Source organism: Lolium perenne, chromosome 6 (genome assembly GCF_019359855.2).
Source record: "Lolium perenne isolate Kyuss_39 chromosome 6, Kyuss_2.0, whole genome shotgun sequence".
Taxonomy (NCBI): Eukaryota; Viridiplantae; Streptophyta; class Magnoliopsida; order Poales; family Poaceae; genus Lolium; species Lolium perenne.
Genome location: NC_067249.2, coordinates 123,312,155 through 123,338,341, shown reverse-complemented (window position 1 = coordinate 123,338,341; position 26,187 = coordinate 123,312,155). Strand labels below are relative to the sequence as shown.

The 26,187-nt window shown below is 47.5% G+C and overlaps 1 protein-coding gene across 1 annotated transcript in view; it reads right to left on the bottom strand.

The window, feature by feature from the left end:
* Positions 1-4,464: 4,464 nt before the first annotated feature.
* LOC127334648 (uncharacterized) overlaps positions 4,465-26,187 on the bottom strand; it is a 32,596-nt gene continuing 10,873 nt past the window's right edge. Inside the window, exon 3 of the mRNA XM_051361166.2 lies at positions 4,465-5,482. Coding sequence (XP_051217126.1) covers positions 5,364-5,482 — 119 coding nt within the window. The 3' untranslated portion in view covers positions 4,465-5,363. The remainder of the gene's footprint in view (positions 5,483-26,187) is intronic.

Genomic DNA, 26,187 nt, shown 5'->3' with positions numbered 1-26,187 from the left:
CATATTGTTAGAGAAGAACATTGGGCCGCCAACCAAAGCCATTTATCATGGTGGAAGTTTCAGCTTGGACATTAATCCTCAATCTCTTATGAGAATATTATCTGTTGTTGAATGCTTAAAGCATAAAAGAGGAGTCCATTATCTGTTTTCTATGTTGTCCCGGTATGGATGTCCTTAAGTTGAGATCTATCAAAACTGAGAAATCAAATGCGATCTATCTCCTTGGACCTTTGTACAGGTGGCATAGAGGTACCCCTTTGTGACACTTGGTTGAAACATATGTAATGCAATGATAATCCATGGAAGTCCGAGCTAATTAGTACAAGGTGCGGGCACTATTGGTATTCGATGCATGAGGCTTGCAACTTATAGGAGGTTTTATGCATAACACATATGAATTATTACTACCGTTGACAAAATTGTTTCCATGTTTTCAAAATAAAAAGCTCTAGCACATGAGTAATCCATGCTTCCCTCTGCGAAGGGCCTTTCTTTTACTTTATGTTGAGTCGGTTTACCTACTTCTTTCTATCTTAGAAGCAAACACTTGTGTCAACTGTGTGCATTGATTCTTACATGTTTACTTATTGCACTTGTTATATTACTTTATGTTGACAACTATCCATGAGATATACATGTTACAAGTTGAAAGCAATTGCTGAAACTTAATCATTCTTTGTTTTACTTCAAAACCTTCTATTAAGAATCTATTGCTTTATGAGTTAACTCTTATGCAAGACTTGTTGATGCTTGTCTTGAAAGTACTATTCATGAAAAGTTTTTGATATATGACTCAGTTGTTTAGTCATTATCTTTTTGTTAGCAAAACTATAGACCATTGCTTCGAATCACTTCATTCATTTCATATGCTTTACAATAGTATTGATCAAGATTATGATAGTAGCATGTCACTTCAGAAATTATCCTTGTTATCGTTTACCTACTCGAGGGCGAGTAGGAACTAAGCTTGGGGATGCTTGATACGTCTCAAACGTATCTATAATTTCTTATGTTCCATGCTAGTTTTATGACAATACTCACATGTTTTATATACACTTTACATCATTTTGATGCATTTTCTGGCACTAACCTATTAACAAGATGCCGAAGCAAAAGCCCACGGTCAAATTTTCTTATGTTCCACTAATATGTTTTCTGCTGTTTTTGGTTTCAGAAATCCTACACGGGAAATATTCTCGGAATTGGACGAAACAAAAGCCCACGGTCTTATTTTCCATGGAGCCTTCCAGAACACCAAAGAGGAGACGAAGAGGGGACGCGAGGCGGCCACACCATAGGGGGGCGCGGCCCCACCCCTGGCCGCGCCGCCATATGGGGTGGGCCCCTCGGGCGTCCCCCGACTCTGCCCCTTCGCCTATTTATTCTCTCCGTCGCGAAAACCCTAGTACCGAGAGCCACGATACGAGAAAAGTTACTGAGACGCCGCCGCCGCCAATCCCATCTCGGGGGATTCTGAAGATCGCCTCCGGCACCCTGCCGGAGAGGGGAATCATCACCGGAGGGCTCTACATCACCATGCCCGCCTCCGGACCGATGAATATGGAATACTATGTCAAGTTGATTATCGATCTATCATATATGTGTTATTTATGTTCTTGCACGCTCTCCGTTGCTAGTAGAGGCTCTGGCCAAGTAGATACTTGTGACTCCAAGAGGGAGTATTTATGCTCGATAGTGGGTTCATGTGTGGCAGCCCCGGTTATGCATTATCATAATCTACCACAATCAAACCCGAATCAGCGCTCAACCGGCACGACCGGTGATCATAGCAACCATTCGGTTCAGCAATGATTATAATTCAACATAAGAATAATCCAACACCATAACCAAAGTTGGGATATGCTAAACATGTTCCCAAGGATCAGTCAACATGCATACATATCCAGATTTGATACCACAACTCACAAGCGCAACATGATACAACATAGTTCACAAGGACTTCGATTTTTAACATCAACTTACATGATACAAACCAGAAGTTCAATTCAAATAAACACAGCGGAAGAAGTTCACAATGCCATAAGATGGCTTCAAAATAACAACCTTGCAGTTCGCCCACCAACAACCCAAGGGACTAAGCTGCTGAAGGTAGGACCAAACTACTCGTCGAGGTCATACTCGGACTCGCTGCCAAGTGAAGTTTTATCCTCTGCAAAAAGATTACAACAGCAAGGGTGAGTACTTAAGGTACTCAGCAAGACTTACTTTCCTCCATTTTAGATTAGTTCCATATCATGCATATTAATCAAGTTAAAGCAAAAGTACACAATTGCATATGGGGTCTCCTAAGACAAACAAATGTTCAGATCTGAACTCATTTGTTCAGCACCTAAACCATCATGGTTTCCACTCTAAAATACATCATATAATCAAGTAAAATCACCTATGTCCATATCCCATAAGTTCTGGAATTTTCTTGAGAAACAAGATAAACATAAGCGATTGACAATGACATCAATATGAGCAAAACAGGACAGAAATCTGCACCACTGTCCAGGACAAAAATTCATCAATTAAACCCATCTAAGACATGGTAAAATCACTCATTCTAGGTTCATGATCATCACATCACAACCCCGGAATTGGAGGATCATTGGATCCACCCACAAGTGACAAAAAAATAATGAATTCAGCAACATATACAAATATTGTATCACTTGGATAAGCAAAGGATATCATAACAGAAGTGTGAGAAATAGAATTGACATCAAACAGTTCATTATATTACCAAATAATAATGGTGTAAGTAAAGCATATGAGGGGCTCAACATTTCCCAAAATGCAGCACGATACCGACACTTGGCCACTATTACTTCTATCTCATGTGTGAAATAACCAAGCATGTCCATGACCGTGGACGTGGCTACTCGAATAGATTTAACCCTGCAGTGGTGTATAATTTTACCCTCACCCAAGGCTTCTGACTCTCTATTACAGCGGACAAGATAGACGGTGAACCACTATAAGACCTTTCCAACACGTCGCCCTAACATAGTAGCTGCCCCTAGGTTCACTCCAGGGCGCTTCTAGAAAGCGTTGACCTGGTCCATAGGTTGCGGTCGAAGCCCAAAGTACAGTTATGGTTCCTCGTTTGCGGGGTGTGCGCCATCTAGCTAGGATGGGCACCAAAAAAAAGAGACACCATGTCCTTTTTACAGGACACCATGCCCAAAACAGCAAATCCAACCAAGGAAAATACCAACTAAAATTTGCAGCTACTATGCTAAGACTCGTGCTGGCGTGCAGTTGACGTGGGAGATAGAAATCTTTGTGGTGTAACTTTGCTTCAGTTCCCCGGCAACTGCGCCAGAAAAAAAAGCTTGATGTGTGCAGTTAACACACGTCCGTTGGGAACCCCAAGAGGAAGGTGTGATGCATACAGTAGCAAGTTTTCCCTCAGTAAGAAACCAAGGTTATCGAACCAGTAGGAGTCAAGGAACACGTGAAGGTTGTTGGTGACGGAGTGTAGTGCGGCGCAACACCAGGGATTCCGGCGCCAACATGGAACCTGCACAACACAATCAAAGTACTTTGCACCAACGTAACAGTGAGGTTGTCAATCTCACCGGCTTGCTGTAAACAAAGGATTAACCGTATAGTGTGGAAGATGATATTTGTTTGCGAAGAACAGTAAAGAACAAGTATTGCAGTAGATTGTATTTCAGATGTAAAGAATGGACCGGGGTCCACAGTTCACTAGTGGTGTCTCTCCCATAAGATAAATAGCATGTTGGGTGAACAAATTACAGTTGGGCAATTGACAAATAGAGAGGGCATAACAATGCACATACATATCACGATGACTACTATGAGATTTAATCAGGGCATTACGACAAAGTACATAGACCGCTATCCAGCATGCATCTATGCCTAAAAAGTCCACTTTCAGGTTATCATCCGAACCCCTTCCAGTATTAAGTTGCAAACAACAGATAATTGCATTAAGTATGGTGCGTAATGTAATCAACACAAATATCCTTAGACAAAGCATTGATGTTTTATCCCTAGTGGCAGCAGCACATCCACAACCTTAGAACTTTCTCACACGTCCCGCATTCAATGGAGGCATGAACCCACTATCGAGCATAAATACTCCCTCTTGGAGTTACAAGTATCAACTTGGCCAGAGCCTCTACTAGCAACGGAGAGCATGCAAGAACATAAACAACACATATATGATAGATTGATAATCAACTTGACATAGTATTCCATATTCATCGGATCCCAACAAACACAACATGTAGCATTACAAATAGATGATCTTGATCATGATAGGCAGCTCACAAGATCTAACATGATAGCACAATGAGGAGAAGACAACCATCTAGCTACTGCTATGGACCCATAGTCCAGGGGTGAACTACTCACACATCGATCCGGAGGCGATCATGGCGATGAAGAGTCCTCCGGGAGATGATTCCCCTCTCCGGCAGGGTGCCGGAGGTGATCTCCTGAATCCCCCGAGATGGGATTGGCGGCGGCTGCGTCTCTGGAAGGTTTTCCGTATCGTGGCTCTCGGTACAGGGGGTTTCGCGACGAAGGCTTTAAGTAGGCGGAAGGGCAGAGTCGGAGGGCTGACGAAGGGGCCCACACCATAGAGCGGCGCGGGCCCCCCTCTGGCCGCGCCGGCCTATGGGTACGGCGCCTCGTCGCCCCACTTCGTAACCCTTTTGGTCTTCTGGAAGCTTCGTGGAAATATAAGACCCTAGGCGTTGATTTCGTCCAATTCCGAGAATATTTCCTTTGTAGGATTTCTGAAACCAAAAACAGCAGAAAACAGCAACTGACTCTTCGGCATCTCGTCAATAGGTTAGTGCCGGAAAATGCATAATAATGACATAAAGTGTGTATAAAACATGTGAGTATCATCATAAAAGTAGCATGGAACATAAGAAATTATGGATACGTTTGAGACGTATCAACTCGGTGGTACGAAGTGGCTTGGGATCAAAGGCACAAGAATTTGTCCTTGAAGTGACTTAAGTGGGATAAAGAAGCAAATATCAGGGTACCCACTCAAGTCGATTCATTTTTAGTTGCAATTTTTATTATCATAACCAGAGACATCGCTCGCTGATCATGACATGATTCTTGACCAAAAGATAAACCACTAAGTCCGACACCATGCTCAATGTTACCAAGTCACCCAAGACCCAAGGAGCAAGGACCGATACTTAGAACACGACAACATAAATATATGAATTTAGGATCATATCCAGCCTAATGGAATACCAATCCCAAGTTTACCACAAACAATTCCTACTCATGCTAATGCCCAACGGTAACAATAGTAAACAAGCATTTAGAAACACAAGGGTAGTGTCTCCAACACAAACATCACATCACACCAAGGATGACATATTCAGAATAATAAAGTTGATACACCCTAAGGGCTGCTTGCCTTTATCCCCCTGCTGGTACTTTGAATTGCCGTCCTCACAATTCACACCCTCCTCATCACCTATGGCAAGAAGACCAAAAAGATCCAAATAGAATCCAAATAAGTCACTCATTCAACAATGATTTGTTCTCTGTACAAAAATACAATATAATGCCATGATGATGCTTCCATGATGCACATGACATGATAATATAGAGCAACTAGTTTGAGTTCAACACAAGCAAGTGAAAAATTAAATGTGGTAACTCAAGAATAGTTACTTAAATGGTCCATCACATACATGCATTTTCAAATAAATACAATAGTGCTAAAAATAACATCACTGTGTAGATAGTTAAAATATGAGTACAGAAATTTGATTCACTCAATTTAGAGCTTCCTAGCTCAAGATATTAAATTTACAAATTGCATGAAAGAGTTGCTATTCATTAGAGAGCAAATATTCTTTTCGAGTTTTTACAGACATGATTATGCAGAAAAACTCACATCACGGTGTAGATCTTTAAAAATTACGAATTTAGCAATTTGAATCACCCAAAACGGAGTTAGTATGAATTTTCTACAATTTTTACAAGTTGCAAACATTTGAACAAATCTTATTTGACGGGAGGAAGAGGAAGCAGTGCGGTCGCTTGACTGTCAACTTCGTAACAGGGTTCAGACAAAGACGATTTTGAGCAACATAGGCAACGGAATTGAGTGCCGTTTGTTGCGTTGGAAAGTTAGAGACACAGGGCATCTATAGGAAGTGTTATATGGACAAAATCTGTCTGAGAAGGTGGCATGCGTGTGCAACATCAGCTCGCACGACAGCAACACACATAGCAGCAGCAACATGCATGCACATATGCACTGAAGGGTATAGAGCATGAGTAAGGTAAGGCACAGCATGTTTGTGAGCTCACCAGGAAGACAATGGTTTGATCAGTAAAGGAGAGAGAGGAGCTGGTGGTCGACGGCGTCACCGGCAGTTGACGATAGCGTCCAGCTCACGGCGGCAGCTCGACGCATGTGACCATCTGAAGCAATGTGTACATCAAAAAGATGACCACCGTACAGAGAAGCTAAAGGACATGGCTGTTTTAGCAGAGGCTCACCGGAACTGTCAAAAATGTCACCGGAGTACGGTCGCAGCTGGAGAAGATGATGCCCGATCTCCTCGTTTGCTGCGAGCTGGAGGGGCAAAGAAGGTCACCGAGAAGAACCAAGTCAAGGGGTACAAAATGACATGAACAGGGCTCCAGAATCTTGCCTCGGGAAAACTTGCCGGCGTCAATGGCGTCGAGACGGCCTTCTCGATCTAGGGCTACAGGAGGTTGGGGAAGAGGGGAGAAGAGGGCTAGAGCTCCGGGGAGGCTTAAGTAGGGTAGGGGAACGGCCTGGATGGCCTGCGCATCGATGAACGGCGAGCAGTACGCCGCTGCTCTGCCCGGTGGAGCACTGCCACGAGGAAGACGACCACTGGTCAGTCACATTTCTGAAACTGAAACTGTTTTCTGAAACTGAAAACTGCTCTCCATTTTAAAATAGTTGGGCAACCAAATGAGCTCAGAAATTTCTGAAAATTTTACACAAGCAAGATATAACTATTTTTGGCATCCGGTAAAATTTTCAGCTCAAACGGAGCTGATTTGAATGGTTCACAAAATTGGGAACAGTGCAGCCAGAATTTGACAAAACCTGAAAACTGAAACCGTGATAGTTTGAAACTGAAACTGCTATCTGCTTTAGTATAGATGGTATACCAAAGGAGCTCAGAATTTTTCGAAAATTTTACACAAGCCAGATAAAGCTATTGCTGACATACTGTAGAATTTTTATATAAAACGGAGTTCATTTGAATTGCTTACAAAAATCGTGAACAGCACAGCCAGATTTTAACAAAACCTGAAAACTGAATTATAGCTAGTATTTTGAGTAGAACTCTAAGGCCATAAAATATTTTTGAACTCACTTATAGTTTGAAAACACTGGGTACAGAAATTCACAATTTCAAACCACATTAGAAGGATGTGTAAACCTTTTATGAAGTTGCAAAATAGGAATTTGACAAAGGCAATATAAAAATAGCAATGAGTTACTATTATCTCATAACTTGGCATAGGATAACCTAGCAGCAATAGGTGCTTTCCAAACATTAGAGAATTAAGTTTTAGAAATATTTAACATACTCACTAATATTAGGTGTAGTTTTCACATAACAAAGATAATGAGCAAAGTTTGAACTTCCATTATTTTCATGACAAAGCAATGATGATGAGGATGCATGTTTATGAGAAGCATGATGCATAAGAAGGTATATTAGACATGATTAAACCAACTTAAGTGGCTGGGTCACTACAAAACCAACCCCCCTTAGAAAGGATCTCGTCCTCGAGATTACCGTGGATCAGAGAAGAAAGATGGAAATTCAGATTTGAGATGATCTTCACATTCCCATGTAGCTTCATCTTCGGTATGATTGCTCCACTGAACCTTCAGGAATTTTGTGGCCTTTCTTCTTGTCTTCCTTTCAGCTTGGTCTAATATCTTGATAGGAACCTCCAGATAGGACAAATCATCTTGGATGGAAAGATCCTCAAATTGATGGATAACCTCGAAAGGAGCTCTAAAGCATTTCTTCAATTGAGATACATGGAATACATCATGGATTCTTGAAAGTGCAGGGGGCAACTCCAACTTATATGCCACTTCTCCTCTTTTGGCAACAATGGGAAAAGGCCCAATGTACCTAGGAGCAAGCTTTCCTTTTAACCCAAACCTCTGGGTGCCCTTCTTAGGAGAGACCTTGAGGTATACCTTGTCACCTATCTCAAAGGTAAGAGCACGACGTCGACGATCTGCATAACTCTTTTGACGAGATTGGGCGGTTTTGAGCTTCTCTCTAACCACCCGAACTTGCTCTTCAGCTTCTTGAATCAGATCAGGTCCAAACAATTTTCTTTCTCCCGTTTCGGACCAATTGAGAGGGGTCCTACATGGTCTGTCATACAACAAGGCATAAGGAGCCATACCAATGCTGGATTGATAGCTGTTGTTATAAGAAAACTCAGCTAAAGGCAAGCATTTCTCCCAATTCTTGCCAAAGGTGAGGACACAAGCTCTCAACATATCCTCAAGAATCTGATTCACTCTTTCAACTTGCCCACTGGACTGTGGGTGAAAGGCGGTTGTGAAGGAAAGATGCGTACCCAATGCCTTCTGAAATTTCTCCCAAAACCGTGAAGTGAAAAGACTACCTCGGTCTGAATGAATTTTCTTAGGTACACCATGAAGACTTGCAATTCTTGAAAGATAGAGGTCAGCCATCTGACTAACACGAAGCTGAGACTTCACAGGAAGGAAATGAGCCACCTTGGAGAAAGTGTCAATGATCACCCAAATTGCATCATTCCCCTTGGGAGACCTAGGAAGACCAGAAATGAAGTCCATCTCAATCACATCCCATTTCCACTCAGGAATAGGACTAGGTTGTAGCAAGCCTGCCGGTCTCTGATGCTCTGCCTTGACACGGCGACAAACATCACACCGGGTAACATAGGATGCAATCTCCCGCTTCATGCGGGTCCACCAGAATAACTTTCGAAGATCTTGATACATCTTAGTGGCACCGGGATGAATGGAATAAGAAGATTCATGAGCTTCTTTCAAGATAAGCTCTCTAAGTGATTGTTTCTTGTGCACAACAAGACGTCGCCCAAACCATACAATCCCATCGGCATCTTCCATGAAGCATTTGTACTTTGCTTGACCACTTTTGATATTCTCCTTGATTTTTTTTTGAATGCCCATGCTCTTCAACTGGGCTATCTTGACTTGATCATGAAGAGAAGGCTTTACTTCAAGATTAGAAAGAAATCCCTTCTCAACGATTTGCAAATTCAGCCGCTGGAGATCTTGGACCAATTCCAAAGGATGGTCCCTAGCAAGCAATAGAGCATGACAAGACATTCGGCTCAGAGCGTCGGCAACAAGATTGGCCTTGCCAGGAGTGTACTGAATTTCCATATCATAGTCCTTGAGCAATTCCAACCATCTCCTTTGCCTCAAGTTTAGATCAGACTGGGTAAAAATGTACTTTAAACTCTTGTGGTCTGAATAGATTTCACAGTGACTACCAAGAAGGTAATGCCGCCATATCTTCAAAGCATGGACCACTGCGGCTAACTCAAGATCATGGGTAGGATAATTAAGCTCGTGAGGTCTCAACTGACGAGATGTGTAAGCCACAACCTTTCGATCTTGCATGAGAACACAACCCAAACCAGTGCGGGAAGCATCACAGAAAATCTCAAATGGTTTGCTAGTGTCAGGGAGAGTCAACACTGGAGCGGTGGTGAGGCGCTTCTTGAGCTCTTGAAAGCTCTTCTCGCAGTCCTCACTCCACATAAATTTCTTATGCTTCTTCAGAAGCTCAGTCATTGGCTTGGATATTTTAGAAAATCCCTCAATGAAGCGGCGATAATAACCAGCCAACCCAAGAAAACTTCGAACTTGGAAGACAGACCTTGGAGATTGCCATTTCTGAACAGCAACAACCTTACTTGGATCAACAGCAACACCCTCAGCTGAAAGAACATGACCCAAGAATTCCATTGAAGTCTTCCAGAATTCACACTTCGAGAATTTGGCATAGAGGCGATGCTCACGGAGTTTCTCGAGCACTAGTCTCAAGTGCTCTGCATGCTCTTGCTCGGACTTGGAGAAAATCAGGACATCATCAATGAAAATGAAAATGAATTTATCAAGATATTTGTCGTCGTGGTGAACAGACAGATGCCATAGGATGGCTTAAGTTGGGGCCGAATGGGCGCTAGAGGATTCGGGGGAGGGTTTTTGATTAGATTGGATGAACTTCCGGGTGCTTTCCTCAAGAACTTGGCCTAGGCCAAAGGTAGAAGAAGAGAGACACAAGGAAGAACTCTGCTCTAGATCTCTCTATTCCATGATACAACAAGGTTACAGGTTTCTGGATACAAGGTCTCACATGCCCGCGATGGGGTGTGCCCCCTCTCCTTATATAGGGGAGAGGGTGGCTTACAGGGGAAGAAACCCTAGGAAACCCTAATGGCATCTTTGAACAGACAAACTACTTTACAAAGCTACTTTAATCATAGATGACGCCGGTATCTTCTTTAATCAGGGAGGCTGACGTCCTCCGGATGCTTTCAGCGTCACCTTCTTCTTTATCGTCACGGCTTCGTTTAAAGCTACTTTGCTTAGCTCATCTTTGTCCTCTAGTCCTTGAGAGAATCTTTGACCAGTCTCGCCGACGTGCTACAGTACACATCTTACCGGTGGCCCGGTGTCTTCTTAGCTCATTCCGGTATACCCCTCTTGGGGATACCGGTATAGGTTTACTTAGCCAAACGTTTAACTTTGCACACGGAATGAACATTAAACCGGTATCTTGATGGCTCAAACCATCCGGTTTGGCATGCCTTTGGCATACCGGGGGTCATCCCCCCAACATTAGTCCCCGAAGCTGGTATAGTCCGGTGGATTTTATCCGACGGACCATGCCAGGTTCCCATATCTTAAGGTACCGGTTTAATATTTCCGGTGGTCAGTTTAGATTTTTCGGCATCTTTGCCGGACTCATATCTTTCTCTTTTTACGGAGTATCTCCGGCATCTTCCCTTCCGGTATCTATGAAATTAAACTCCTCCTCGGTGAAGTCGAGAATTTCTCGGGTATAGTGCCTGTCAGAGACATGCGCACTGTTTCTGACGCGCCAGTGTCAGGGGTCACTTCCCTTCGGCTTCTGTGCTAGAATTTAAGGCGCCGCACCGGATCCTCGCTGCCATTTTGGATCCGTGTGGCCTTCCTGTGACATTTTGTTTTTCGCGCGTGTATCCTTCCGCCACGTGGCGGCCCACAAGGTGAACCGCCGTGGCCCAGCGGTTGCCAGCCCACTTCTTCGCCTTCCTATTTAAGGGGGTGCGGTTCCTTCTTCCTCCTTTCTCCGCATTCACAACTCCTTCGCGCACTCAGAGCTTTCTGCCTCCTTGCGCCTTCGCCACCGCCGTTCGTCGCTAGAGCTCCGCCGCCCGGTGAACCTCCGCTGCAACTCCGCTGAGTCTCGCCAAGCCTCGCCGCGCAGGGATTCACCGCAGTGCGCCTGCTGCCGCCGCACCGTACGTTCTCTGGCGACCTCTGCTCTTCTTCTTCGCCGGACCTCGTCGGCGACTGCAGGTTTGCTGCTTCTCCGGCGACCATCTTCAGCGTTCCGCGCCGCCCCAGGTTAGCCTTAATGCTTCTCTGCTTTCTCCTTTCTCGTTTTCCAGATCTTGGGCCAGTAGAGTATTTACTCTTTCTTTTCTTTTGCTTTTTCTCTTACTCGTAGATCTTCACGCAAGGGTAGATCTTGGGAAATCGGTTTTTGGTAGAATCCGGCGTCTTGTAGACCCATATGTCTAGTGAAGAGTACCTTTCCGAACCATCCTCCAGTAGCCACCAAAGCGAAGCTTCCGACGGGCTCTCGGCTGAGCTTGCCCGGATGGAAACCGATACCGGAAGAGGTCAAGAGGCCAGCAGCTCTAGCCAAGCTTCCGGAGTAGATCTATCCGGTGTCACCCGTGGGGCCTGGAAGGGCTCAGACGTGATACAGCACGAAATTGACTGGCTGTACCGGTCTAGAAGGATACCGGAAGGAGTATCCTGCCGGCTTCCGCGCGACGAAATCGAACCGGTACTTGAACCCGGTGAGTCCGTCGTTTTCCTTGCTCACTTCGAGCGCGGCTTCGGCCTTCCTGCTTCTGATTTCTTCTGTCAATTCTTGGATTTTTACCAACTCCAGCCTCACCACCTTCCTGGCAATGCCATCTTCTATCTCTCTTGTTACGTTTCTTTCATGGAGGGCTACATAGGCCTCCGCCCCACTCGCTAGACTTTTGCTCGCTTCTTTTCTCTTCGGATCAATTCCGTCCAGGGCAAGGAAATTCCTAAGCCCAAACCCCCCGTTCAATGCGGGTCTTGCATCATCGGCTCCCGCCAAGGGAGCCCCTTTTTTAAATTCTCCGGTCTCGAGTCATGCCGGGCATGGCAAGAGACCTTTTTCTATGTGAAGAACACCGGCGCCACAGATCTCATCAATCTGCCGGCTTTCAATCCGGAGGTGCCCACGAAGGCCAACTGGAGCTATAATCCTGGGACCAACCATATAGAAATGAACCGGATTATTCGCTTCATGGATCAGCTGATGAAGGAGACAGACATTTGTTCTGACGATATCATCCGCACCTTCATTTCGCGCCGGGTGCTTCCCCTCCAGCGCCGGGCCCATAAGATAAGCGAAATGTACGGCCCTGGCGATCCCACCAAGATCACCGGCCTCCCTCTAAGCAAGGAGGATGTAGTCCTTAAGGCTAGGCAGATATGCCAAACCGCTATGCCGATGGACTGGGAGTGGGGCTTCCTGCCTCTTAGCTCCACCAACCCTCCAACTGATGAAGTAAGAGATTATGCAATCCGGGTCGTTTTCCGGTAGCTTTTTGATGCATGACTAACTGTCTTTCTATTCCTTTCCCGGCAAAGCAGCGCTTCCCCCGCATCGCAGCGGAGCAGCGAGGCCCTTGCTGGAAGCGGGCTCTGGACACGGTGGACCCAGATCCTTATATTCATTGGACCGACCTCAAGATGGGCCGCACCCACACCCCGCGCCCCGGTAACTTCTCATCCGAAGCTTCCGGTTCCGACGATGACGTTACTATTCTTGAGGTATCTTATTCTTTCACCTCCTCATATGTTTTCTTGCTGTAGATGCTCCCTCAGCCAGCACCAACCCACAAGTCCTGGACCACGCCACGCCGCTGCAGGCCGAGGTTGGCCATGAGTTTTTGGACAAGCTTGCCTCTCAGGGCAGGAAGAAGAAGGCGTCGGCATCTGACGCTGGCCCCAGCGAGGCTCCTCCTGCCAAGCGCCAACGGCAAGAAGTTGTCGGCGGGAAGGTGGTCTCCAAGAAGAACTACTGGAGGCGGGAGATGCCGGTTGCTTCCGGGTAAGCTTCCGCTTTGTTCCTTGTTTTTGTTCATCGAGGTTCTTTTTCCGGTTGCTTTTCTGAATCTTTCTCCTTTCTATCTTTTTAGCGCTGCACTCAAGACTTCCAAGAGTGCTTCCGGCATTCCCCCGGAGAGCTCCGAAGAAGCTGTGAGGCCTTCACCTCCACCTCAACCAAGCCCGGCACCATCTGGTGCCGGCAACTCTTCTGCCTCCCCTCTGGGAGGCACTACAAGTGCGGGGCGCGCGGCCCCCACACCTTCAGATCACCGCGCGGAGGGGGACAAAGTTTCCCCAACAGAGGTTCAAGACACCGGCGCCAGCAACATCGGCGCCAACACCGAAGATTCCGGGGGGGTGGAGCCTTTGGCTCCTACCGCCCCGAAGAAAAAGAAGAAGAAGGACACTAGCTCCTCTCCCTCCAAGACCATGCCGGAGCCTTCTGCTCCGGCAACTTCTACTCCGGCAAAGGACGCCACAGAGGCTCCTGCGCCACCCAAAACCATGCCGGCACCTCCACCGGCTTCCTCTACTGGCGAGCCAGCCGCTGTGAAGCCAACGCCGCCACCAAGCCAAGCGCCCGCAGCGGCCAAGACTACGGCTTCGGGGGGCATCAAGTTCTCCAAGCCTCAAGCTGCCGCGGTGACCTTCGCGACCAGCTCCGGCCCGCAGTCCCTCGTGCTGCACTCTGACCGTGCTGCCATCGTGGCCGGGGAAACGGCTCCAGCTCCGCTGGGCCGGATCACTGAGCTTACCCGCGGAGGGGCAGAGCTAGGGCATCTTCTCGATTACGCTGAGAAGTGGAATCGAGCAGATGAGTCCCCGGCGACGCGCGGCCTGGGGAAAGATAAGCTGCCGCTGGTCGATCCTTCCGGCCCCCGGAGTACCGGACAACATTTCAGCCGGTTGTGGCATGCTGTCAGGGAGTTCGACAACGCTTGGCACGATGCCAACATTAACGTTGTGGTAAGTTGAATTCTTGCCGGTTTTCATTCCTTAAAGGTTATGTATATCTTCCCAGTCCCCGAGTTTCGGGTTGAGAGCGTAGCTCTGAGCGCGAAACTTCCTTAAAAATTCTCAAAACCGGCATCTTTCTCACCGGATTCCTTTTTAACTTAAACAGAACACGGCGGATGCCCGGAAGCGCCTTTTTGAGGAGCTTTTGTGGGAGCACCGGGATCTTGCTGAGGCCCACAGCCACTGCCAAGGTTAGCTCTCATTCCTCCGGCTTCTTTTATTTGTTGTCTTTTCCTTCCCTATTCTTATGAACTTTTTTGCTTAACAGCTATTCCGGAAGCCTCCATCGAGGCCCTCAAGACCCAGCTCACAAACCTTCAAGGTACTTTTTCTACTACCCCGGTTAGATTGTCTTTCCGCACCCTATCAGTTATCTTTCTGTTAACATTGCTTTTCCGGATTTCAGCTGAAAAGGACCAGCTCATCCTGTCGCACCGGAAAGCTCTGGAGGCCCAGGAGGTTGAGTCCGCCAAGCTGAAGGAAGAGCTTGCTCAGGCTGCGCGCCGGCATCAGCGTGAGATGGAGGAGGCCAAAGCCGCAGCCGAGGCCAAGCTGAACGAGACTCTTAACCAGTTCACCGACTCCACCGCGGTGCTGCGAGCTGAACTGGAGGAACACAGCGGGGCGCGGAAAGCCGCTGAAGACCGGGTCGCCCTCCTAACCGGGGAGTAGAAGGAGTATGACAAGCTGGTCATGCAAACCGACGCGCTCGCCCTCAGTAAACTTATTTTCTATCTTTTCCGGCTTCTGCTTATAAGCTTACATCTTCCGGTATCATGTCCTTATCTTTTTTCTTTGACTTGCAGGGCTCTTTTCGGACTCGCAGGTGCACGCGTAGAAGAAGGTGGCAGATCGCCGGATTGCGTAGCAATTCAAGAATCTGACTGCACCCTGGGATCCTTATGATCACCTGGTCGCGCTCTCTGCTCGGGTCCAGCACATGCGCGCGGTGGACCGGCATCTTGCCGATCTGCCTGATGTGGCGATCCAGCTCTTCAGGTCTTGTGGCCCGGGGAGGCGATGCCGGCAAATCTGACGCTCACCTCCGAACGCCTGAAAGGTGCCGGACGGAGGATCCGCGAGTGGCAGTGCTCGGCGGCTCGTGCCGGAGCGGATGCGGCGCTACGCATCGCCTGCTCTTGGTATGAGGATCTGGAGTTGGACGCCGTCCACAGCTTGCGCGAAGATGCTCCCACCGACAAGGATCCGGTCCTCACCGCGAAGCGGAAGGACCGCGCCTACCGGATTGCAGAGTACGCCCCGGTCCGCACCTTCATCTCCCCTCCTCCTGACGTCCAGGATTACCTCAGTGACGAAGAAGAAGGAGAGGAAGAGGAAGATGAGGATGCCGGAGCAGGCGACGCTCTTCCGGAAGCCGGTGATGCGCCTCCGGAAGCTCCAGAAGCCGATGCTGCTCCTCCTGAAGCCCCCGCTGCTTGATTGCTTTTACCCTATGTTTGCTGTATCTGATGCTTGAGAAAACAATGTTCGTTAAATTCTGCCCCGGTATGCCGGGGTCTTTGATGTAAGTTAACACTTAGCATTTTGGTTGTGGTATAACTTCTATGCCGGTATGTTTTACCGGTAGGTTATCAAGTTATGTTTGCATATTATATTAGCATTTTGCTCATTGTTTTGCTTTTATCCTGCACTGCAAAGATTCCGGAATTGTTTCCGCATCCAATCCGATGCACACTTGGTTCTTTCACTTTGCCTCTGCCTACCTCTTTGGGTGTTTTGGCGTACGAGTAACAAAGTTCTTTTGCCAAGCAAGCACTTTCTTGAACTTAGAAAAAACTCGAAATTTTCACAAAAAACCGGTATAACCAGGGTTAGTTAAACTTTTCCGGATTGTCCATTCCCACTCCCTCTTTTCGTAGTTCACGTGCTTAATTCCTACCGGTTTATCTTGCTTGCCATGAAGCCGGGTTGCGGACAGCAGCAGAGTCGAAGACTCCGGTAGGTTTAGCACGTTACTAAACCGGAAAGAAAAAATGTTCAGCAAGCAACCGGTAAACTGAAAAAATAAACATATTGCATGCAATTTCAGTAGGGGTAGTCCCCGAGATTCATTCGAGGTTCCAACATCTTTTATTCATAGCAAATAACGTACAAAAAGGAACTTCTTACACCACAACTTCAGGAGTAGAAAGGACGCAACAAAGCTATGTTCCATGGACGCTTGGTCTCATCTCCGGATCTCTCCGCCTTTCCTTCTTTCCATTCCTGTGCATCGATTAGATAATAGGCATCATTGTGAAGAGCTTTGCTCACAATGAAAGGTCCTTCCCATGGGGGTGAAAGCTTATGTTGGCCTTCAGTGCGTTGCACTAGGCGTAACACCAGGTCTCCTTCCCGGAACACCCTCGGGTTAACCTTCCGGCTATGATAGCGTCTGAGGTTCTGCTGGTAAATGGCTGTTCTTGCCAAAGCAAGCTCTCTTGCTTCTTCCAACAAGTCGACATCATTTTCTCGGGCCGTTTTTACCTCTTGTTCGGTATAGAGCTGCACCCTTGGTGAGTCATGGAGAATGTTGGTTGGTATGACCGCTTCTGCTCCGTAAACCATAAAGAATGGAGTGTATCCGGTAGACCGGTTCGGAGTCGTTCTTATGCTCCACAATACTGATGGCAGTTCATCAAGCCAACAGCCCAGTGTCTTTTCGAGTGGTTCAATGAGCCTTGGTTTTATACCAGAAAGCACCAGTGCATTTGTTCTTTCCACTTGGCCATTGCCTTGTGGGTGTGCCACTGAGCACAAATCCAACCGGATGTTGTTATCCTCACAGAATCGCTTGAACTCACCTTGGGCAAAATTTGAGCCATTGTCAGTGATGATACTATGCGGGTATCCATACAGCAAGATGACATCTTTTAGGAATTTCACCGCTGTGTGCCCATCGCATTTTGCAATAGGCTTTACTTCGAGCCATTTGGTGAATTTATCCACCATTACTAAGATGTGGGTCATGTTTCCCCTTGCAGTTTTGAATGGGCCAACCATGTCAATGCACCAAACAGCAAATGGCCAAGTTAATGGTATAGTTTTTAAACCGGATGCCGGGGTATGATTTTGCTTGGCGTATCTCTGACATCCATTGCATTTTTGTACCAGATCTTCAGCATTCTCCAGTGCAGTGGGCCAGTAGAACCCATGCCGGAACACTTTCGCCACCAGCGCCCTTGATGAAGCGTGATGCCCACATTCTCCTTGGTGAATTTCCCTAAGCATCTCTTTCCCCTCTTCCGGCTCCACACATCTTTGAAGGACACCGGTAACACTTCTCTTGTACACCTCACCATTGATGAAAGTGTATGCTTTGGCTTTTCGCTGGATCCTTCTTGATTCGTTTTCGTCAACCAGCAAGGTGCCGTTGATCAGGAATTCCTTAATAGGTTTAACCCAAGATGGTGCTTCTCTAACCACAAACACCGGCACGTCTATCTCCATACCGTCCACCGTCATTGCTTCTTCCGGTATAGGCTCCGCAGTCCCCGGGTTTACCGGAGCAGTCCCCGAGTGTACCGGTATAGTCCCCGGGTTTCCTTCATCAATATCCATTGGTACCACATGCGATTCCGGTACGAAAATTGATTCCGACTCCGGACTTGGCTTGATCGACGGTTGTCGAGGGTACTCCTCGGCAATGCCCTTTGATTGGGGCTTAGGGTTGATGGAATCCTGCAAGCTGACAAGAGATATCGGTTCACAGACAAGCGGGGAGAGCGATTTACCCAGGTTCGGGGCCCTCGATGAGGTAAAACCCTTACGTCCTGCCTATCTGTTCTTGATTATGAAGATATTGGGTTACAATGGGGTGCCGAATAGTTCGGCTGATATCTCGTCGAGATGGCTAAGTGCTATGGTGACCTAGCTCTAAGCTTTTGGTGGCTAAGATTGCTAAGATTGATTGTGTCCCTCGGCAGCCCCTCTCCTGGCCTTTATATAGGAGGCCAGGTCTCAAGAGGTCTAACCGAGTACGACTAGGTTTACAGTAGTTTTAAATCTAATCTTTCCTTGTTTGGCCGCTTCTTTGTCTTGCTCGTCAAGGAATCTTCTGGTGCGCCGTCCAAGTGCCTTCATGGGCCTCCAACTACATAATACGGGATAGGGCAATGTCGGTTACCCGTAGGGTAATGCCCACATCAGTAGCCCCCGAGTGTCTAGCCGAACATAGTTCGGGTAGAGACTGAAGCATGTTTTCTTCTGATGTCCTTCTCCTCGATTGTCCTTGTTCATCTTGAATCAGCATCATCTTCTTCTGTCGGGTGCGCGTCAGCGCTCCCGATGGGAGTATCCCCCGAGTCTAAGTACGGATGCTTGCAATCCGTGTGTAGACTCAAGTTGTACCACTCGAACATTTTGCTCTGCCGAAGTTTTTCTGCAAGTCTTCGTAGGTCATCCGATATATTTTCCTCATGCAAGGGATAATGAGTAACGTGCCCAACTTTTGCTGGTTAACTGCCGATGGCAAAACAACGTTACCCTACATAGAATCAAGTCCCCGGGCATGATCCTGGAATGCAAAAAAGTTCTGTCGGGTGCGCGTCCAGCGCTCCCGATGGGAGTAGCCCCCGAGTCTGGGCACGGGTGCTTGCAACCGGGTGCAGACTCGAGTCGAGCAATTATCTCTTCCTTCAAGGCTTTTTCCTTCGAGTCTTCATTTTGTCGGGTGCGCGTCTAGCGCTCCCGATGGGAGTAGCCCCCGAGTCTAAGTGCAGATGCTTTGCAATCTGTGCACAGACTCAAGTTCACCATCCGATACCTTTTTATTCCTTCGAATGCTTTGAGCATTCCTCATGACATCATTGATGATGCTTCACTGATATCTTGATTTTGACTGACAGGACGCGACCCGCTGGGCCTATTCTTTCTCTGTATGACCCTGTTTTTAAGCAATATCCGCCCTTCTCGCACAGTTACCAAGGCGTCTCCTCGATTTCCGCAATCTTCAATGGAAAAGATCCACTTAAAGAACCGGCAGCAATGACACGTGCCCACGCAGTCCTCAAGTTCTCCCTTTCTTAAAATCTCGAAAGGACGAAAATCTCTAATCTTCTCCCATATTTGCCGTAGCATCTCCTCGCCCTTCTTCTTCTTCCTTTCTTTGCAACTGCTGCGCCGCCACCACCGCTTTTCCGATCTTCCCCAGATCTCGCAATGGTGAAGAAGAAGAGCCTCACCGCCGCCGCCAGTTCTACTAGCGGTGGCGTCGCCGCCAAATCCTCCTCGAATCTTCCGAAGAGGAGCGCTCCAGATGCCCCTCCTCCAGCTCCGGCGCCGCCAGCGCTGCCAGGCTCGATAGCCAGACCTGGGGATTGGCTAGCATCCTCCATCACGAAGCGTGATGAGAAGAGGGCCCGAAGCCTTGGGTTAGTTTCCTCCGACGAGGAGGAAGTGATTCTTCCAGGTGCGATTTCTCGGCCCAATCCCCCTGCTGGTTTTTCCGTGGTGTTCTGTCATTCCTCTATCGGGGTCTCTCGCTTCCTGCTCATGAATTTCTTCATCGTCTTCTGTGGACTTACGAAATCCAACTGTGGCAACTCACCCCTAACTCAATCCTTCACGTTGCTGTGTTCATCACCCTTTGTGAAGCGTTCTTGGGCATTGAACCCCACTTTGGGTTGTGGAAAAAGATCTTTTATGTTAAGAGGTACAGCAGTAGTAATGGATCCTTTGTCACCGGAGGAGTGGGGTTTGTGGCTCGTTCAGAGGTTAATTATTTCAGTTTCCCGATGAAAGAATCCGTGCAAGGATGGAGACTGAAATGGTTTTATGTCAAGGACTCTTCAACAACCGATTCCCAGCTTCCTTGCTTTGTCGATGTCCTTGAAGCCAAGCCGAAGGATTCCTGAAAGAACTCTCTCTCTCCCGACGAAAAGACAGCGGCCGATGAATTATTCGCCAAATTTCTTCGGATCAAAGAGGCTGATGGTCAAACTATGATCGGTACAGAGGTAGCAGCGGTGTTCTTGAAGCGTCGAGTCCAACCAGTTATGGCCAGAATCGGCCCGATGTGGTTGTATTCGGGTGCAAAGGATGAAACCAGGATAAATGCTGCTGAATTATCGGAAAAGGAGCTGCTTGATGAAGTCTGTCGCCTTACTCTCTTTAGTCAGGAAGATTCGATTCCATTGGTATCTTCTTATACTCCCCTTGCTGCCGATCATCCACCATCAGAGGTATCTTTCTTTCTCACATCCTTATTATGCTGCTTCCACTTAGTCAACATAATTACTATTATTCTTATTTGTTTTTCTCTTCGACAGATCCCCATAGTCTCTGGAAACTTGCATGATTCGCCAAATGATACTTCTGAGGGAAGAGATTCCTCAGCACCTGTTGATCTTCACACTGTCGAGCACACAGACCCAGAGAGCGAACACGATGATCCGATAGATTCTGAAGTTGGTCACACCGATCTTCCTCCCTCAGCCGATGATGCTTGTGACACAGAGGGATCAGTGTGTGATGATGACGCTGATCATAATGCCTTTGTTAATGCAGCTGTGGAGGAAACCAGGGCTTCACCGGTGAAGAGATCAACCGGCGGCTTTGCCGATGAAGACGATCTCTTCGATATGTAAGCACCTTCTTCCCTGATGCCATATTTTGTCCCCTTATTTCTCGCATTCTTTTCATATCTTCTGTCAAACATTTCCTTTTTGCAGTGACGAAGGTTTCACTGAGCCTCCGTCTAAGAAAGCCAAATCTGGCGCTGCTCCACCGGACGTTGCGGCTTCCGAAGCTTCGGCTCCTAAGGCAGCCCCCGCGGCTCAGGCATCGACTGCCTCCTCCCTTTCCAAGGGGAAAGATGTTCCTCCACCTGCTGCCGCCACGACTCCTCCTTCCGTAAGTCCTTTTTGATTACAACGCGAATTTCTTGGAGTGTGCCTTGTCTAATGATTCTTTGTAAAACATCCTTTTTCGTTAAGGATCTGCAGGGTGTTATTTCCTCCTTGGAGGCCTTCGCTTCCCAATTCACTTCTTTGGAGGCAGACAAGGTTCGACTGCAGAAGGAAGTTGAATCTTCTTCCTCGAAGTTGAACGGCGCAGTCACGATAGCTGCCGAAGCTCGCCAAGAAGTCGACTCCCTGAAGGAGGAACTGGGCAGACTGAAGAAAAAGCTGAAAGAAGAGGAAGCGTCTAGGCTGGCTGCCGAGGCTTGGGCAGCTGAAAAAGATGAACTCCTTCGTCAGTCTTCCTTGGCTTTGCTTGGTAATCTCTTTTATACTTCTCTGTTGATTATTGTACTTTATGAATTCAATCTTTTGTCAATGATATTTTCCATTCTATTCTTTTGCAGAAGCCGCCAACATCCCCGTCAATGCCTTGGATAAAATTCCAAATAACTCTCCTGCAAATGGTGTATCGATGACTCTCGCCTCCCACCAGCTTACGCGGGAGCTTCTTGAAAAGGGGAAAGGTGCCATGGCGCGGATGCACTCGATGATCTTCCCCAAGATCAAACAAGACAAAACTATGGGGCAGTTGATCGATGCCTTCGCGGTTGACACCAAGGAGGTTATCGAGGTATTCAAACGCACTTCGCGTACCTATGGTGCCCTCCTTGCCTTCCAACTTATGATGGGTCACGGCTTTAAGGCTGACATCGAAGAAATGACTAAGGAGCTGCCGAAAGAGCAAGATGGGCAGTTCATTGATTTAAGCGTCTTCAAAACGTCAGCCCTTAAGTGTGCTCGCCAGCTCCTTGAACTGGTTTCGTCAAGGAAGACATCGGCTGGCCCCAGTTTATCGACTCAGACCCAAGCTCTTTGATTTTTGTAGCAAACTTTTCTTCGAGCTGATGTGAAACATTGTTCTGTTGCAAAACTTATGTTTGTAACAAACTCCGTGCTAGCAATGTTGCTAGTACACCTTTGTTATGATATTTTTACTTGCACTTCTCCCGATGGGAGTTACTTCGGATGCTCGAATTGACCCGATCCGTCATTCCTTTTAACGCTATTTCTTGCAGGTTTTCCCAGTGCCCGCATTTGTCGACGACTCTTGAAGTGCTCTTCCTGAAGGTGACCGAATCCAACGTATGAAGGATCAGATCGCTCAGATGGAGAAGGATCTGCGCAGCACTTATGCCTTAGCTGCTATTGTCAATAAGAAGAGCGAGATTGCAGCCGAAGTAGAGCGGTACGCTCTTACTGAACTGCATAAAGCTACCGAGAGTTTGAACTGTAAGTTTTTTGGTCCTTGCACTCTTTTGTCAACAATGCATTGTCTGATCCTCTATTGATTCCTTTTGCCAGTCATAGCTTTGAACCGTGCAGAAGAGAACAAGCGGATTCACGAGCGTGTGCACGCATTGACCCAACTGTCATCAGCCGAAGAAATTTTCTGGCGGGAACACTCGAAGGCTTCGGCTGTCGCACAATTTCAGGATCGGGTTCAACAAGTCCACCATTTCTTCGACAAGTGCTACAAGGCCCTGAGGGTAGTTTGGAGGACTATGTTCCCTTTAAACGCAATCCCCCCTACGTTGTTGACTCTGATGTCTGAGTTTGGAAATACCAAGAAGGTTCGAGACTTGGTGCGAGCTCAGGTTTTCGCAGGGGCCAGGTTTACACTTGCCCTTGTGCTTGCACGTTATCCCTCAGCAAATCTGCTCGCTATCGCCAACGCGGTTGGTGACTTGGAGACTCTGTATCCGAAGGTATTGCTGCCCGCCAATATAATTGTCGACAAGCTTGAGGAGTGTTCAAAGGTACCTGAGGAAAAAGAAACTCTGCAAGGGTGATTTCAGGGATTAAGGTTGTTTTGTAAATAGGTTATTTTGGCTACTTTATCCAAGTGTTAGGATTGTTTAGCCGAAACTTTTTATTTGGTAGATACATGTATATGTACTTTTACCGTGTTAATGCCATTGGCAACTTTTGAGGGAGCAAATCTTAATTGCCCGTTTAGATGTATGTGTACTCGTTGGTCAGCAAATCATTTGAGTGATCAGCTCGTGTTGCAGGTTTTGCTAAACCTGTTGTATGCGCAACTTTGCTTTCAACCGATGTATGTTTCGACAGTCACTCCCGAATATTTCGGGTGCAATGATTCTGCCGATGAGCCCGTTGTTCTTTGATATTACCATAGGGAAAATATCGAACGTGGGTTGTGTTTGTATTTCCAAACTCTTGCTTTTTACGGCACTCGTAGAGGCATCTATAGCAGAGGGAAGGATTAATGTCCTTGTTTACTTTGCATCTTTTAGCACTCGTAGAGGCTTTTCTTTTGAAGCACGATCTTCTGCCACGTACTACGTTGCACCGTCGCTTGTAGGCAAGGTTCACCGTGATGCGGCCATAGATGCTTTGAATTACTGCAATGCTTAACAGGGGATCGAAACTTAAGTTCTCATTAATAAGGTAAGCACGAGACTAAAGGGCGAAAAAGAAGGCCCTGTTTAAAGTAAAGGGAAAAAATTAAACGCTAGTGAACTGCTTAAGCAAGGAAGGGGTTCTTCTCATCTTCTGGCTTTTTCACCACGTTAGTGGTTTCCGCAGCGTTGTTGATTTCGCCAGGGGCCTGGACAATGGTTGCGAGTGTCTTGCCGTCTCCTATGTCTTCTGTGCCATCAACTGCCGAAGCTTTTTCTGCCAAAGCTTTAGCTGCCGAAGCTTCTAGAGCAGGGTCGGCTGGCTTCTTCTTGGTTTCGCTGACATGTTTTTCTTCCTTGATTTCGCGTATCGATAGCTTGGGCGGAGGTTCGACAATTTCTTGTTGTAACCCGAACTTCGCAGCAATCCTCTGAAAGTCGCGATCACAATTGTCCGAGCGTGAAAAACTTCCATAGACTGTGATGTTTGTCCCGTTGTTCCCAGGCATTTTCCGCTTGAGGTACGCGTAGTGCGGCACAGCCATGAACTTGGCATAAGCTGGTCTTCCGAGTATAGCGTGATATTGTGACTCCCAGTTCACTACTTCAAACTCGATCTTTTCCTTCCTGAAATTGTCGGCTTTGCCGAAGACGACGTTCAGGTAAACTATGCAAAGAGAGTACCCCGGTGAAGTTGGAAGAATCCCATGGAAGCAAGTGTCTGTTTATTCTAGCATCCTCATGGTGATCCCCATACTTTTGATTGTGTCGACGAATACTTTGCTCATCTTGGAACCCCCGATTTGTGCTTCGACTACTAAGGCAGCGTGCCCTGGTTTTGGTATGGTCATCGGGTGATCTGCTCGACTAAACGTAATGTTCTGAGAGGACCACTCGACATACTCGGGGATGTTCGCCATGATACTTTCTGCCAGGTTAATCTCTCGGGTGAGTTTCTTCATTTCTCTTCTCGAGACACCTGTCCTATGGATCATGCTCATCTGCCCACGTGGTGGTGGAAACGCCTTGTTGGGTTGATGAGGTTGAGCCTGCTGGACTTGATGCTGCGGTGGAGGTGGTGGTGGTGGCGGTTGCTGGCCTGCCTGCTGGATGAGTTTGTGCATGTCAATGAACTGCCGACAGTCCCTGAGCAAGTGGCTTGACTTCGTTTTGCCGTCCTTAGAATCGACATACGAGTGCAAGTAACAGGGAGCGTTGATCTGCTTGGCGTAGGGCAGTTCGGGAGTCCTCTGCTGCCGTGGTTTATAATTGCCACGGTTCCCAGAGTTGTTCCGATTACCGTCCTGTCGATCGTCTCTTCTATCGTCATATCGATCGTCCTGCCGATCGGAGTACCCTGCGGCTACCAGGTTGTTGTCGTCATAGCTGCGGTTCTTCCTTCTTTTGTGACGATCCCTTCAACCACCCGAGTCGTGCTTCGGCTGGTCATCGTCTTCGTCGTCGCTGCGCTATCGTGGCCTTCGCACGTTGTCCTCGCCATCAGTCCAGCTGTTGGCGATTTCCATTAACTTGGTTATGGTTTTTGGCTTTTTTGCGTCCGAGTTCTGCTATGTAGCTTTCACGTCGGACGCCATCGCTGAAGGCGTCGATTGCTCTGTCGACAGATACATCTTCGGCAGCCTTTAGGAGTTTGGTGAATCTCCCGATGTATGAGCGCATCGATTCCTTCTGCTTTTGCTGGCAATGCCGTAACTCTTCAATCCCGACGGGTCTCTTGTACGTTGCTTGGAAATTGGCAACGAAGGCATCTACTAGGTCGTCCCATGATTTGATGGAACCCTTCGGCAGGCCCCTTAGCCAGGCTCGCGCTGAATCCTTTAGGTAAAGCTGCAAGCACTGCACTGCTGCTATCTGGTTCCCCTTATGCAGAATCACAGTCTGCAGATAGTCGTCTATCCAAGATCTTGGCTCCTGCTGCCCATCGAATTTGGAAGCGTCAGTAGGGGTGGGTTTGAACTTTCTGGGTGGCATCGCCTCGCGGATTTTGTAGCTTAAACAATCGGCTCCCCTGAGCTCGCCGTCGTTCTCCTGATTCTCATCCGAAGAATCACTGTCATCGTCCTCCCTAGCGGTGCGTCGTCGCCTTGCTTTGTCGATCCTACTCTGGGTGATTTCATCCCGAGCATCTCTCGCATGATGCTTTGAGCCACTAGCCTGCAACGCGGTCTTTTCCTTTCGCGGAACTAGATTATCTCCCAATATTGCGAGACTTTCTTGAGCACCTCGGTGGGCTTGAGCCATGGATCCTTCAGGGCGCTGGTTGATAAGGTATGCAGCGAGGTTGGCTGTTGCTCCTGCGACGGTTTTCGGCCGTGGCATGCCCGCGGTGTCCGTGGTCATAAAGGACTTGGTCAGGTTCGACGTTATTTCTCTAGCGTCATCTTCCGAAAGCCTGGATAGCCTTGAT